The following is a 16,689-nucleotide window of genomic DNA, read 5'->3' on the forward strand; positions in this document are numbered from 1 at the left end:
AAGTATTTCCCGACGACCACGTGGCCGCCCGGCAAATCTCCTCTAAAGACATCCCCCCGGACTCTGCCCAAGATGTAGCCAAAGCCCGAGTGGAATGAGCATGAAGGTGCTCCGGTACCTTCTTCCCTGCCAACACATACGCCGAAGCAATCGTGTCCTTGACCCAACGCGCAATGGACGCTTTAGACGCCGCCATACCTTTGTTTTTACCCGCAAACGCGACAAAGAGATGGTCCGACCGACGAAAATCATTCGTCACCCCCAAATAATGGAGAAGCATACGGCGTACGTCCAGTAGCCGTAAAGACAAAAATCGTTTCCCCCAATCCTCCTTCCGAAAGGATGGAAGAAACAAACTCTGGTTCACATGAAAGGAAGAAATAACCTTAGGCAGGAAGGACGGCACCGTACGCACCGTCACCCCAGTCTCCGAAAAACGCAAAAAAGGGTTCTCTGCAAGAAAGCGCCTGCAGTTCCGATACTCGCCTTGCTGAAGCCATCGCCACCAAAAAAACTGTTTTCAGTGTGACATCTTTCAAAGTAGCCGCTGACAGGGGCTCAAAAGGTGCCCCCTGCAACTTCCCAAGGACGAGCTTAAGGTTCCATGATGGACAAATTCGCTTGACCGGCGGGCGGATATGGTGAACCCCCTTGAGGAAACGGACCACGTCCGGCTGCGACGCGAGAGCCGAGCGAGCCACCCGGCCTCTGTAACAGGCAATGGCCGCTACCTGAACTTTTAAAGAGTTATATGCTAACCCTTTCTCTACGCCCTCCTGCAGGAAAGCCAGAATAGCCGGCAGCGATGCCTGGAAAGGCGCAATTCCCTGTCTTCCGCACCATGCATCAAAGATCCTCCAGACTCTCGCATAGGAGGCTGACGTTGAACTCTTCTTAGCTTTAAGCAGGGTGGAAATCACCCGTTCTGAATATCCCTTCTTTTTTAGCCTTGACCTTTCAATAGCCAGGCCGTAAGCCCAAAGCGGGCCGGATCTTCCATCAAAATTGGACCCTGCGTTAGTAAGTCCGGAGTTACCTGGAACGCTACCTGATCGCCTACCGACAGCTGCATCAGATCTGCGTACCATGGCCGCCGTGGCCAATCCGGAGCCACCAGGATTACTCTGCCCCGAAGGCGAGAGATGCGTTGCAACACCCGCCCTATCATGGGCCAAGGCGGGAACACATACAGAAGGGAATTTGGAGGCCACGGGAGAGCTAATGCATCCACCCCCTCCGATCCCTTTTCCTTGCGTCTGCTGAAGAACCGAGGCACCTTCGCATTGCGGGAAGAGGCCATGAGATCCATCTCTGGCAACCCCCAACGATGGACTAGCAGGCCGAACGCCCGAGCCGACAACTCCCATTCGCCTGGATCTAGAAGATTTCTGCTGAGGAAGTCCGCTTGCACGTTCTCGTGACCTGCAATGTGTGCCGCCGACAGAAGCGGAACATGCCCCTCTGCCCACCGAAACAAATTTCTTGCCTCTTCGGCCAACTGCGGACTCCGAGTGCCCCCCTGACGATTGACATATGCGACCGCCGTGACACTGTCCGAAAAGATCCTGGTCGGCTTGTCTTGAATCAGTGACTGAAAAGCCCGCAGCGCCAACCGGATCGCTCTTAACTCCAGCAAATTTATGGGCCATTGAGCCTCCTGGGAGGACCACATTCCCTGCACCGACGTTTGCAGGCACTGCGCTCCCCAGCCCCGCAGACTGGCATCCGTTGTAACCACCACCCAATCCGGCGTGGCCAACGGCATGCCCCTCCAAGCCACCAGCGCATGCTGCGAGCTGCTCGAGGACTCCATTGGAGACGCACATTGTAGTTCAGAGAAGCTGGGGACCAGCGAGAGAGCAGAGACTGCTGTAAGGGCCTCATGTGGCTCCGGGCCCAGGGAACCACCTCCAGAGTCGCCACCATGGAGCCCAGCACCTGTACATAATTCCACACTCGAGGTCTGGCCGACCCGAGAAGGAGGCGAATTTGAGCCTGCAATTTCTCCCCCCGGTCTCGGGGTAGAAACACCTTCCCCAGAGCCGTATCGAACCTGACCCCCAGATGCAGCAATGACTGCGATGGGGACAAAAAACTCTTGGGAAAGTTGACGATCCACCCCAACGACTGAAGGAGAGAGATTACTCTCTGAGTAACCAACAAACTCTCCTGTCGGGATGAGGCGCGGATCAACCAGTTGTCTAAGTAAGGGTGTACCCGAATTCCTTCCTTGCGTAGAAAAGCGGCTACCACCACCATGACTTTGGAAAACGTGCGGGGAGCCGTCGCCAGGCCAAAGGGCATTGCCCGAAACTGATAATGTTGGCCCAGAATCGCAAACCGCAGATACCGCTGATGCGGAGGCCATATAGGAATATGGACGTACGCCTCCTTGAGATCCAGGGATGTGAGGAACTCTCCCGGTCTTACCGCCGCAATAACCGAGCGTACCGTCTCCATCCGGAAATGGCGCACACTGAGGAATCTGTTGACCCCTTTGAGATCCAGCACCGGTCTGAAGGACCCTCCCTTTTTTGGTACAATGAAGTAAAGGGAATATATACCGCGGCCTACCTCTTCCGGGGGCACCGGTACCACCGCCCCCAGATCGAGCAGCACCTGAAGAGTCCTGCGGACCTCGTTTCCCTTGGCCGCCCCATTGCACGGGGACACCAAGAAAGAATCTACGACGGGAAAGGCGAACTCTAACTTGTACCCGTCGCGAACAATGTCCAACACCCACTGATCGGACGTGACTGTGGCCCACTCCGCCCGGAATGCCGAAAGCCGACCCCCTAGGGGCAAGGCGGAGGGAGCCCAGCCCCCGTCATTGTGGAGTGCGACTGGCTGGGGTATGTGTTGACTGTCCTGAAGAGGCTTTCGTCGTACGAAAGGAACTCCTCTGCTGAAACCGAGGTCTCGAAGCAGAGAACGGGCCCGATGCAGACCTGGAAAAAGGTTTACCAGCCCTGGCACGCCTAACATCCCGGAAACGCGGTCTAGACGATGAGGACCTTACCGGGGGCCTAGCCCTGTCCTCCGGTAAACGCTGAGTTTTGGCATCCCCAAAATCCTTCACCAGCTTATCTAAATCCTCTCCAAACAATAAACCCCCTTTAAAAGGGAGTCTCACCAGCCGAAGCTTGGACGCTGCATCGGCCGCCCAATGACGGAGCCACAAGGATCTGCGTGAAACCACAGAAAGAGACATCTGTTTCGCAGACGCCCGAATAATATCATATAAGGAGTCTGCCAAATAAGCCAAGCCGGACTCCAAATCAGCCAGCTCCGAAGGGACAGAACCCCCAGACTCCAATAAATTATCGGTCATCCCTTGTGACCACTGCAGACATGCACGCGCCGCGTAAGAGCTGCAGATCGCGGCCTGTAAAGTAACTGCAGCTACTTCAAAGGACATCTTTAGGGATGCTTCAATCTTTCTATCCTGCGCATCCTTTAGTGTCATGCCCCCTTCCACCGGCAAGGTAGTTCTTTTAGTCACCGCTGCCACCAAAGCGTCCATCCTAGGTAACCTAAACTTTTCCAGTTCGGTCGGGTCAACCGGATACAAGAGCCTCATGGCTTTTGCCACCCGCAAACTGGCCTCCGGCGCCTCCCATTGCGCCGAGATCAGCTCCTGCATGGCTTCATGTACCGGAAAGGACTTAGGCGGCCTACGTGTATCTGCCATCAGGGGGTTACCGGACACCTTAGCATCTTCCTGAGTAATGTTCAAACTCTGCAAAGCCTTTGAAATTAAGGAAGAAAGTTCCTCCCTATGGAACAAATGGAGAGCGGAAGGGTCATCCACCTCCCTACCCGGGAGACTCTCCGTGTCCCAATCCAATAGCTCACCTTCCTCTAACGACTCAGGAAGTGAGAAAGGCAACCTTGGCACATTATCCTCAGCCTCCGCAGACACCAGTCTGCGCTTCTTTGCCCTCTGCGACCGCCCCGGGGACCCTGCTGCCCCCGCAGTGGGTCTGGTATCCGTCCCCTCCCCCCCCCGCAGAGGTAGAGGGTACCGCAAGGGACTGCCCGGCCCCCAGCACCGGCTGGGTAGGCTGTGAGGCTTGCAACTTAAAAGCCTGATGTAATAACCTTACAAATTCGGGCGAAAATGATCCCCAGTTAAGGGGCACTAACCCGCCCTGATCCGAGCCGAGGAGCGGGCCCGCGCCGTCCTCCAGTGCTCTCGACTCTCCCCCCGCCGCCTCACTTCTGTCCTCCTTGGCAGAGGCCCGCAGTAATCCTGCATCGACCTCGGGCGGCGGGGACATCGAGCGAGCTTCCCGCACCCGGGAAATGGCCGCCTCACAAGCCATCAAAAAAGGATCGTCTGCCGGTGCGTCTAAGCACCCGGCAGAGCACAGACCCGACAGTGTTCGGCGCTTCCCACAGCGCGAACACTGCTGACCAGCCTCTGCAGCCATCCCCCCTCGGCTCAACAAAACCTCCGACGCTTTTTTTTTTTTTTTGTACACACACGGCGACCGCCGCCGACCGCCGACTCCGCCCCCCAAGACGCCCGGCACCCGGGAACGTGACTAGGAACCACCACAAACGAGTAAGTGAAATTACTCACCCAAATGGTCAGCCGCCTACCCCCGAAGCCAGGGAATCGTTGGTAAATGTACTGGATGCCGAGTCAACCACAGCACGGCTCAGTACACGCAGGAAGGCCCCTTTTTTTTTTTTTTTTTTTATACTGGAATGAAGAAGCCAGCCAGCACTCCTGCACCTAGAAAGGAACCCCTCTATCCAACGGAGGGGAGGGTGGAGCAGGGACCTGGGAGGGCCCAGGTGTACCTCCCAAAGCCGGCACCAGTCAGCCAGGCACCCCCGACCTACTGAAGAGAACTAGTCTCAACAGAGGAATCCCAACGGAACACCAATCCAATCTATCCGGCAGCAGCCAGAGACCAGGAGCTAGAAAGGTAGCTCCACCCCTGCTGGGAGATAGAGCAAAACTGAATCAACAGAAGGAACACCAGGCTTTAAGGCCAACTGTTAATCAGTTCTCTATCTCCACCTGCTGGTCGATGTGAGCTATACCCACTAGTCTCTGGATTCATCTGCTGCTTTGCTATGGAAACTTGAATTCAAAAAAGCTCGGGACAAGGATTAAGGGAGAGGAAGAAAAAGCAGTTGACACAGATGGAAAGGCTGGGTAGGTCATACTGTCTTTTATTTGCTGTCATTTTTTTTATTTCTAAGGGTTCCTTTTACTAAGTCGCGCTAGGGCTTTAATGCGCGGAATAGCGCGCACTAAATTGCCACCCGCGCTAGACCTTAACGCCAGCATTGAGCTGACGTTAGTTCTAGCTGGGTAGCGTGGGTTTTGCACGCGCTAAAATGCTGCATGCGCTAAAAATGCTAACGTGGCTTAGTAAAAGGAGCCCTATAGGTCCTTACTGGAACTGGACAAGTCAGCAGCTCTTATTTTAGCTGCCCTTCTGAATACTGGCTCCTTAATTTTCAAGAAATTCAGTTGTCATATTAGGGAATAGTGAAAATTTTAAATTAATTTGGGGCCCATCGATGTCCTTTGTAGAATCCCTATAGTTATGGGTTGTTATTAGATTATATGCACATCCAGGGAGGGGGGATGGGTGGGAGGTAAACAAGGTTTGAAAAGATTGGGTTCGGGAAGGGAAGGGTATTAATATGAATGATTCTTGAAAAATTTAAGTGATGTCTATATTGTAAAATGATTTATTTATTCTGTATTCCACTTATTGTATGTGTTTTAAAACTGAATAAAGAATTTAAAAAAAAAAAATCTCTACAGGCTAATATTACATTTTCCTTAACAAAATTTGCATTTCTCTGCACTGTGCCCCAGGATAAGACGTGTTGAGGCAGATTCTTTTTGCAATGCCTTCTCGCATGTGTTGGCTGTTGCGTGTACAATATTTAGCAGTTTAAGTGTTATGCATGTATGAGGTAATTCTATAAATTGGCACCTAGATGTACACATCACTTATGCACGTCATAGGTGCCGATAATTAGTAGATACATGCAAATTTGCACTTGGCACTATTCTAGAATGTAGCCCATAAATGCTATAGCGCAGGAGTGGGTGTTTAGGTGACATGCATAACACAGAATACTCTATCAGTTACATGTTTACCCTTGGTGCCACTGACTTGGTATTAATTGGTCATGCCTAAATTTAGGAGTATCCATGCTCTCTAACGCTAATATTCTACAGGGTGGCCCTGGAAAAGTAGCCCGCCTCCGGCGATAGTATGAGAAGATGAACGAGTAAGTGGATTGTTTTTATTCACTTACCCACAAGTTACAACAGAGGTGAAACTGGTCCCCGTTCACGTCTATGCACCTTTCACAATCACTACTGTATTTACCGTTCCAGGGAGAACACCTTCTTTCTGGTACCAGTATTAGAGGCGGGCTACTTTTTTGTGGCCCACCCTGTATAATGGCATCTTGGTGCCCAGAGCGCTGCATCAATGCACTTAAATATAGGTGCTAATTTACAGACTTGCCTTCATGATGTTTGGCAGTACATGTGGTGCTTGCTTGGGATATAACATACCTGCCACAGTGTGCCACTGTCCATCGCACAGAGATTGGTAAGGTGTGACTGATGTTGAGAACTCCCCGGCACCACTGTTCATAGATGCAGTCAGCTGTAAATAACATTCAATTTTATGTTAGTGGAGAAAAGCAAAAAGAAAAGAAAATGGGACAAAACCCCAGTATGCTAAGAAAAACAGACATGTAAGCACTTGAAGGCTTTCAATCTGCTTTAAAACAAGGAGCTTGGTGGACAAACTCGGGTAATTTATTCCAGGCATAGGGGGCAGCTAGATGAAAGGAACAAATTCTGGAATTGGCAGTGGAGGAGAAGTGTGTACCTAAGAGCAGCTTATGTGAGGAACAGAGTTCTCTGGGAGGTGTATAAGGAGATAGAAGAGAGGAGAGACATTGAGGGGCAGCAGAATGAACACACTTGTAGGTCAGCAATAGGAGCTTGATCTGTATGTGAAGGCGAACAGGGAGCCAGTGAAGTGATTTAAGGAGAGGGGTGACATGAGTGTAGCGAGGTTGGTAGAAGATGAGTCGTGCAGCAGAGTTTTGCACAGATTGCAGGGGGGAGAGGCAGGAGAGACCAGTTAGAAGTAGATTGCAGTAATCTAAGTGTGAGGTTATGAGAGTGTGGACAAGTATGCTGCGATAGGCCTTTGCAGTTTGTTGGATGTGTGTAGAAAATGAGAGGTCGTAATCGAAGATGACTCCAAGGTTGCGAGCAGAGGAGATTTGAATGATGACAGTATTATTTACCGAGATGGAGAACGGAGGAGGAGGAGCTGCTCAGTCTTGGACATGTTTAGTTTCAGATGATGGTAGGACATCCAGGCAGCAATGTCAGCCAAACAGGTAGAGACGTTTCCTTGGACTTTAGTTGAAATTTCAGGTGTAGAGAGGTAGAACTGGGCATCATCAGCATATAGGTGATACTGGAAGCCATGGGAGGAGATCAGGGCACCGAGGGAAGAGGTGTAGAGAGAGAAGAGAAAAGGTCCTAAAACAAAACCCTGGGGTACTCCAGCCACTAGTGGGGTAGCAGCAGAAGAGGATCCACCAACACATACACTAATAGTGGGATGGAAAGGTAGGAGACAAACCAGGAGAGGACAGATTTTCGGAATCTAAGCGAGGACAGCATATCAAGGAGTAAGCTGTGATTAACAGTATCAAGGTCAGACAGGTCAAGAAGGATGAGGATAGAGTCACTGCAGACTTTGGTGAGGCCAGTCTCTGTTGAGTGTTGGGGCGAAAGCCAGATTGTAGAGGATCAAAAATCTGTCAAGTTGAAAGGAAGTCCAGGCAGTGACGGAGAACATGACACTTGAGTAGCTTGGATAGGAATGGAAGAAGGTAGACAGGGCGATAGTTGGACGGGCAGGTGGGGTCCAGCAAGGATCTTTTTGAGAAGTGGCTTAACCACGGCATGTTTGAAGGTAGCAGGGACAGTTGCAGTGGAAATGGATAGGCTGAGAATATGGCAGATGGGGTCAAGTAGAGGGGTGAGAATAGGGTCTGAAGGGTATGTAGCAGTTAGGGTTTTTTTATTGCCAGCTGTTGCAGTAAAAGCTCTGAAGCTCATAGAATTCCTATGAGCATTGGAGCTTTTACCGCAGCGGCCAGCGATAAAAAAAGCCCTTACGAGGCTTGATAAGAGAGAGCCTTAATGTTCAGTATGTATGTGTATTATCTTTGTGTTAATTGTAGGAGGTGGTGATGGACACACCCTCAACAATTAATATAGGAGCTTTGCAGTTGCTATGCATTAATTTTGGTCATTAACATATGATGACCACAAATGTTTAGCACGCTTTAGTAAAAGGGGTCCTATAATGTCTCTTTAGATTCTGTACTCGTTAACTCTGGTCTTATTTGGGGGCTGAGAGATGACAAGCTATCAGGGAGAAGGAAATCAACATTATATAGTGCAGATACTCAAGTGCCTCCTCCCACTCCCATGCTAGTGCTCCGTCTCAGCACCTGCACTCAGAGAATAGTTAAGCTCTGGAATGCATTGCCAGAGGTTATGGTAAAAGCGAATAGCGTAGCTGGTTTTAAGAAAGGTTTGGACACATTCCTGGAAGAAAAGTCCATAGTCTGTTATTAAGACTTGAGGAAAGCCTCTGCTTGCTCTGGATTGGTAGCATGGAATGTTGCTACTTTTGGGGTTTTGGCCAGGTACTAGTGACCTGGATTGGCCACCGTGAGAACGGGCTACTGAGCTTGATGGGCCATTGGGCTGACCCAGTAAGGCTAGTCTTATGTTCACTTCCAGCTGACTGGTTCCAGCCTACTGATTGTGACCTCCACTGCCTGGCGGATGGACTTGCCATTACTAAAGTGCTCTCTTTCCAATAAGTTTCTGGATTCTTACACACGTGAATAACACACTTTGAAAACTAGACTGAGAGATATAAACCCAAAGAAAGAGGGACCACAGACAAGTTCATCTCTGGTATTACTAGTGTTACCATATGGCTCTAGAAAAAGGAAGACGGATTGAGACATCCGGGTTTTACTTCCATTGGAAGTAAAATCCATATGTCTCAATCTGTCCTCCCTTACTTCCATTGCTTTCAATGGAAGTAAAACCCGGATGTGTCAATCCGACCTCCTTTTTCTGGAACCATATGGTAACCCTAGGTATTACCACAGATGGGCTCTGGACCAAAATGAGGCTGCTACTTACTGTTCCTGCATCCATATAGACACTCAAATAGTTGTTCTGTTTGGTTCCAGCGTAGATTAAGAGACCTGTCAAGCTTCTTGGGCGAATATATAATACCATTTCAAATTGTGAGCCCAGCACAAAAGAGTCATCTTATGACAAGAAAAGGAAAAAAACAGCCTTTTAGAATGAGAAAACCCACACACACACTCCAAAAATGAGACCAAGATTCCTGAGAACTTTTTTCTTACCTATAACCATATAGCCACCCTCATTTGAGAAATAGATTCCTGCCTCTGAAGGGCCATCAAAACATGGGGTGACACCAAAAACCTCGTTAGGGAGGTCCAAGGACTTTCCATCCAACTTGAAGTTCCTCAGACAACCCACAAAGCTCTTCTTTGGTATATTCTGGAAGACAACAAATAGTTACAGCATTTCAGTAATGCCATCCATAGTTCATGCTGGAGGACTGAACCAAAGGATGTTATGCAAGGTATTGTTATAGGAAGGGACCCTTTGTGGTGGAATATGTACAACTGTGTTGATAAAAAGAAAATTATTAAAAGTAAATAATGCATATATATTTTGCCCTAAGCTTGCGCAGTGTTTTATGAACATCTGTGCGGCAATGTGTTGGCTGACAGTTTTTATGAAAGGTAAAGAATATGCAGTCAACTGACAGATACTGAAATTGACAATAAATATAGCACTAACTTCCTCTTGGTGAGTAGAGAACATGAACCATGGCATTTTTAAGACTGGTAGGACTAACTGTAGCTAGTGCAATGGTCAGAACAATAAGGATTGAACCATGATGGGTCAGACCAAAGATCTGTGAAGCTCCCTCTATCCTGTCTCTAACAGTGGCCAATCTGGCTCCTGTGCAAGGACCTGGAACATCATCTCCCCAGGCAGTGATTTCTCTGCGTGCTTAGCTAATATTAATGGACCCATTCTCCAGAAACTTTCCTAAAAATTTTTAAACCCAGGTATGCTACCAACTTCGACTGCATCCACTGGCAGCTGGTCCACAGCTGACATTTAGATGTCCAGTATGGCAGTTTGTTGTTTTTTGTTTTTTTTTATAAAATCTTTATTCATTTTCAAACTTATAATAAGTGTATCAATATGTTAAAACAGATTAACAATAAATATATCACTTTATATTCATCAATAATACAAATGATATGCTCTTATCTCCCTCCTTCCCACCCTTTCCTATTATATAATCAAATACTTTGTACAATATATAAAAATAAAATTACCCTCCCCCCCTCATAATTGAATCTGTAAATTTAAGGGAAAAATGTCATCTAATCAGTAAAATATTTTGTTAATGGCTCCCACACATCTTGAAATCTCCTAAAACATCCTCACTGTATTGCAATAAATCTTTCCATTTTATAAATATGACATAAGGAATTCTACCAGAAGTTATAATTTAATCTACTCCAGTTTTTCCAATTATAGGTAATTTGTTGAATGGCAACCCCAGTCATTATAAGTAATAATTTGTTATTATTTGAAGAAATCTGACTTTTTGCTCTCATTGCCATACCAAACAGCACAGTATCATATGATAATGCCACTTGGTTGTCTAATAAATAATTAATTTGGTCCCAAATTGATTTCCAAAAATTCATAATAAATGGACAATAGAATAATAAATGATCCAAAGTCCCTGCTTCAAGATGACAGTGCCAACATTTATTAGACTTAGAGCTATCTAATTTTTGTAACAGAACAGGGGTCCATAATGCTCTATGTAACAGAAAAAAACATGTTTGTCTCATAGATGCCGACACTGTACATCTCATCCTCCAAGTCCAAATTTGTGTCCATTGATACATAGAAATTTGATGTTTAATCTCAATGCTCCAAATGTCTCTCAAACCATTGTTTGGTTTCTTTTTAATAAATCCAGTTAACAATTTATACCACTGGGCAGCCTGGTGACTCCAAGATTCAAATTGGCGGAAAAAAGGTCGCCTGGAAGCATTGGATGAAAGCAGGAATATGTTTATTGGATGATGTTATCTCTAATGGTAAACTGCTTGAGTTTTCAGTTGCAACATAAATATGGCCTCAAAAAATCAGAAAGTTTTAGATGGTTGCAACTAAAGCAGGCCATTCAGGTTGGGTTCCCTGAATGGAAAAAACTTAATAACCAATATAGTACAGTATGGCAGTTTGATAAAGTCCATTTGTGGTTTTTCACAGTCTGTCTGTGTTTTGACTACCTAGCATATTTTTGTGCCATCTGCAAAATTTCACTTCAATCAAAGTTCCCTTTTCCAGATCATTAAAAAGTTAAAATAACCAGTAGATATCTGAGGTGCAGCACATACATACAAAACATACATTTCCCCAAAGTCCCTTAGACCCCACCTTTTTGCTTAAAATTACTTTTTTGAATGTTTTGAAGATCTCCCGATCTCCAGAGCCTACTACTTCCCTCCTTTTATCAAAAGAGACGCTGAAGGAGAACAAGGCCCTAATCCCCAGCCATCTCTTTCATACTCCCAAGGATAAATATACTTTCAATTCTTATTGTCAAATTTGTAGTTGAGCTCAGCTGGGAATGCACCAAAACTGTTTTGTTTTGTTATAGATAGTGCTGCTATTAGTATGTATTATGAAAATTTCCATTGAAGAATTGTTGGGGGGGGGGGAAGTGGTTATAATTTCTACTTTAATGGATTATATGTATAAGAATGTCAAGTGCTGTATATTTTATTAGTAATGTAATGTTTTAATATTAATCACTTGTTTGTCAGTTTTAAAATGAATAAAGAATTTTAAAAAATATTTAGATAATGCTGCTGAAAATGCCCAGTAAGTCCCTAAACTGGCTATTTTGTGGGTGTTCTAGAGGTGGACTGGTTAAGTACCGATATTCAGGACAACCAGTTAGGATAACCATATAAAATGGACAGCATAAAATGCAGTCCTTTCTTTATGTGGCTCTTCATAGATGGTTAAGTATTGAAATCACACTTAGCCGGATATGTTTTCACTGGCTCTGTGCACCCAGAAATTCAATGCTGGAGTTCGGACTTGGCCCAGCATTGAATTTCCAGGTATAACACCAGTGGCAGTCAGCAAAACAGAGACTGTCTGTGACTGAATATCAGGCTGGTATTGTTCATTTCTGGCCTTTCACATTAGTAGCTCTTGGTGAGTTACTTCAGTTACAGTAGGCATTTCCCTCATCTGTCCTTAAATTGTAATATACTAGTATTTAGAGGCACAAACCCCCTCCTCTAGCATACTACTACTACTAATCATTTCTATAGTGCCACTAGATGTGCAAAGTACTGTACACTAAACATATATAAGACATTATGATTATCTGTTAATATGGCCCATAGCTGGCTGGGCCACTATTTGGATTTAATTTTCCCAGTCATTATGTGATTAAATTGCACTGGGTAACATTACCTGTGATCCCTCCCTGCTCATCCTTTTTCCGATTACCAAGTCAGAATTGGAGGTGCTCCTGATCTTTTGTCCTGTCAGTAGAGGAAGATTTCACCTGCTTTTGAAATGCTGTACCCATGCATGTGGTTTTCCAGAAGGGTATTAAGTAGTGTTTCTCCCCTCCATTATGCATTAAAGGTCTGTTTTTTGTTTTTTGTTTTTGTTTTAAATTTTTTATTCATTTTCATATATCAACAAGTGTAACATAGAAATTTTAAAAGATCACATAAAACATACACTTGAATTCCTTTCATGTATCACTGTAAATACAATATATTATTCTGTATTTATAAACAATAATACCTAAAATATCTGTATTACCTAATATGTATAAATATCTTATTAAGAAGGGGGGTGGGATTCATTTTATTTAATTTATCTCATAGAATATTTGTCATTATTTTTATTATAATTCTTATGTGTATTGGGAGGGGAGGGAAAAGAAGGGTTTAAATTTTAACAACAATTAAAGGTCTGTACTTGGATATTTCTCTGTATTGCCTCCTTTTCTTTCTGTTATTCTCTGTTATTCTGTTCAGTTTTTCCTAATAAAATATACTCCCTTGCATGATTTTGTTAAAATTGGATAAATCTAATGTTACATTAAAAATTTTTAATGTCAATACCTGAAGCTTTAGTGTTGGGATGCCACCTAGGTAGATGAGGGCCATTGTATTGAACGTGGAATTGCTCGCCAGGCTGCCCTTCCGAGCCTTCAGACCGTCAATAACAAGCTGGCCATTTGTTCCATCCTTGTTAAACACCACCTGACAAGACACAGAGATTGCTAAGATTATCATCACGATACAAAAGGCTATAGTCCTCTTACATTTCATCACAGTACCATGCCACAGGGTATTTAAATGACACTGCACAAAACTAAACTCCTATGCTAATTCTGAAAAATTAACCAATGTGTAAGGGAAGAGAAATCATAGGAGGGTGGATTCTAAATTCAGCCAACAATCCATTTTGAGTGAATTTGGTTGAGTCAATAATTGAAGGAAGGAGAGTGGAGCTTGATTCCTGGCTTTGCATCCTATGGCTCAAGGTGCTAAGAAAGCGCAGAAACAGACACAGAGAGATGTCCTGGCACCCAGCAGTGTGTACACTAAACCAGGACTGGATTTAGGCTCACCCAATGTAAGTAAATACCTATGGTGTCTAAATTTAAACCAGAACTGGATTTAGGCTCACGCAATGTAGGTAAATACCTATGGTGTCTAAATTTTGATAGCTGTCACAGCATTGCTTTGATTACCCTGCCAAAGTCTGCCTTTGAATCAGTGATTCAATCCCTCAGCAGCGGTAAGTGTGAACACTAAAAATATCGACATAACTTGAAACGGATAACCAGTGGTGTGCAGTGAGGGCTTTCAGGGGATTTAGTGAATCCCTAGCTCTAGAGATCTCAGGGTATAGGAGAAGGGAAGCAGATGCCAGACAAAGGGGTGAGTTTGGATGGGAAGGAGGGAAGGAAAGGAGGAGAGATACCAGAGCATTGTTGGGGGTGGAGACAGAAAGAGAAAAATGGAAGGACAGAGAAAAAGGGCAGACGCTGGGTAGAATGGAGAGTGAAGAGAAGATGAGAAAAATAGAAACCAGAAATGACAAAAAGGTAGAAAAAAGGTTTTGTTTTGTTTTTGTTGTTGCTTTAGAATAAAGTAGTATTGTAGCTGTATTGATGAACATTTATAAATAGAAAATGGAAATAAGGTCATCTTTTTATTGGACTAATTTTAATGCATGTTTTACTAACTTTTGGAAACCAAAATCTCCTTCCGCAGGCAGTGGCGCACCAAGGGGAAGGGGCGGTCTACCCCAGGTGCAGCTCCTAGGGGGTGCACCTCCAATCTCTTTTTATATGGGGGACGGTGTTAAAAAATATCGGCCCCAGATGTCACATACCCTAGGTATGCCACTGATGTCAAGGAGTTGTTGTCTAGATGGGGTCATCTGGAAGAAGTAGGAAAGCAGTGGGCAAAACTTGAAAGGGGCTATTGTAAGGGCAACAGATCATTTAGTAAGGAAAGTAAGTAAAAATAAGACAAAAGGAAGGCTACTTTGGTTCTCAAAGGTTAGTAGCTGAGAAGGCAAAGATAAAGAAGTTATCGTTCATAAACTACAAAAGATTGCAGAAAGGGGAAGACAGGCAAAAATATCTGGAAAACTTAAGAGAGGCTGGTCAAGTAGTCAGGAAAGCAAAGAGGCAAATGGAAGGAAAAAATAGCAGATAAAATATAGGGACAAGACATTTTATAGATATGTTAGTGATAGAAGGAAGTGCAAAAGTGGCATTATGAGACTCAAAAGTGAAGGGGAGGAATATGTGGAAGTAGATAAAGATAAGGCTAAATTGCTTAATAAATATTTCTGTTCTGTGCTCATAGCTGAAGCGTCAGCAGCAGGGCCACAGAAGACAAACACAAATACAGATGGAGATATGGTAAATCTTGAACGATATTGTTGTAGGAATAGGAGGGCCTGCCTGAACATTGCTGGAGCCCGCATAAGCACTGGCACCGTTTCTTTTTTTTTTTTCCTTTATTTATTGGATTATTCATTACAATATCTCTGTAATAAACATACATGAATGAACACAAATAATAATACAAAGTACAAAAATGTGAATTCCAAAAAGGAATTAACATAATATAAGAGAACTAATTCAACCATTTCCTAGTCCACATTAAAGCTGATCGCCAGTACAAATGAAACATCAAAGTAAAACTTCTATCTACTTCCTAGGAACAGGCAAATGGCTATTATATATATTATACATCATCCTCCAAAAGTAAACAAAAATAAGGAATTAAACTTTCAACAAAGGTTTCTCTTTAATAAAATCTTCCACCTGGGCTGGATCAAAAAACACATACTTATCATTTCCATATGATATTAGGCATTTACAAGGAAATTTTAAGAAGAAAGTGGCTCCGACTGCCAAAACCTTAGGCTTTAGCTGAAGGAACTGTTTCCTCTTAAACTGGGTTTGTCTAGAGACATCTGGAAAAATTATCACCCGTTGACCACAAAACATCTCTTGCTTTTTCAGGAAATATAATTTCAAGATATCTTGTTTCTCAAGTTCTGTCTTGAAGGTCACGAGAAGCGTTGCTCGTTTCTCAATTATGTCTTTAGAAGACTCCAAAAACTGTGATACATTCAAACTTTCTGGTGATACTATTCTATCCATTCCACCTTCCTCTACCTTTTCTTTGGAATCTCTTGAAATGTAATATAAATTATCGACCTCAAGGGTCTCCACTTTGTTATAGTGTAATATCTCCCTCAAATACATTTTCAAAAGTTCCAATGCAGAAAGGTAGTGTGTGGTAGGAAAATTTAACAAGCGAAGATTTTTAACTCTAATAGCATTTTCCATTTTCTCTAACTTAGCATGTAACATCATACTATCCTTAATATTAGAAACAGCGCTAGCTTGTAAATTACCTACTACCTGATCTAACTTTTCAACCTTTACAGCTGTTTCTCCAATTTTATTATTTTGTTCTTTAATTTTCACAGTTACATCAGATGAAAATTGACATAAGTTCGAAACGGTTTTTTGTAAAGATGACTCTATTCTATTTATACTAAGCCAAACATCATTTAGAGTGATCACTTTATCCTTGGGGAGAACATCCGAGCTTTGCCCAGTACTCATCTGCACTGGGGTTAGTTCTTTAGCTTGCCCCAGGGAGTGTCCTGAAACCTCCAGATCAGATACTGACAATGATTGCAGGGAAGAAGAAATTATTCCTTCCTTAAAAGGGGAAGGAGATTCTTCTAACCTTAAGGAATATGTTGGTTGAGGAGGTGGTGTTGGTTCCCCAGAGGATAAGGAGACAGCTTGAATATTAAAAGTTACCTGTTCCTCAACAGGAGGCAAGATGGGAACCACAAGATGACGATCCATCGGGCCTGTTGTTACAGCAGATGGTATTGCCTTAGCTTTCCTCTTACCCATGCTGAAGAAATGGTAA

General features: G+C 44.4%; 1 protein-coding gene across 1 annotated transcript in view; it reads right to left on the bottom strand.

Annotated features, from left to right (window-relative positions):
- LAMA3 (laminin subunit alpha 3) overlaps positions 1–16,689 on the bottom strand; it is a 509,154-nt gene that overhangs the window by 20,671 nt on the left and 471,794 nt on the right. The window contains exons 73-76 of the mRNA XM_033933874.1: positions 13,330–13,470; positions 9,472–9,631; positions 9,242–9,372; positions 6,560–6,653 (exon numbers count right to left, since the gene is read on the bottom strand). Coding sequence (XP_033789765.1) covers positions 6,560–6,653; positions 9,242–9,372; positions 9,472–9,631; positions 13,330–13,470 — 526 coding nt within the window. The remainder of the gene's footprint in view (positions 1–6,559; positions 6,654–9,241; positions 9,373–9,471; positions 9,632–13,329; positions 13,471–16,689) is intronic.

The sequence above is a fragment of the Geotrypetes seraphini genome, chromosome 2, assembly GCF_902459505.1.
Source record: "Geotrypetes seraphini chromosome 2, aGeoSer1.1, whole genome shotgun sequence".
Taxonomy (NCBI): Eukaryota; Metazoa; Chordata; class Amphibia; order Gymnophiona; family Dermophiidae; genus Geotrypetes; species Geotrypetes seraphini.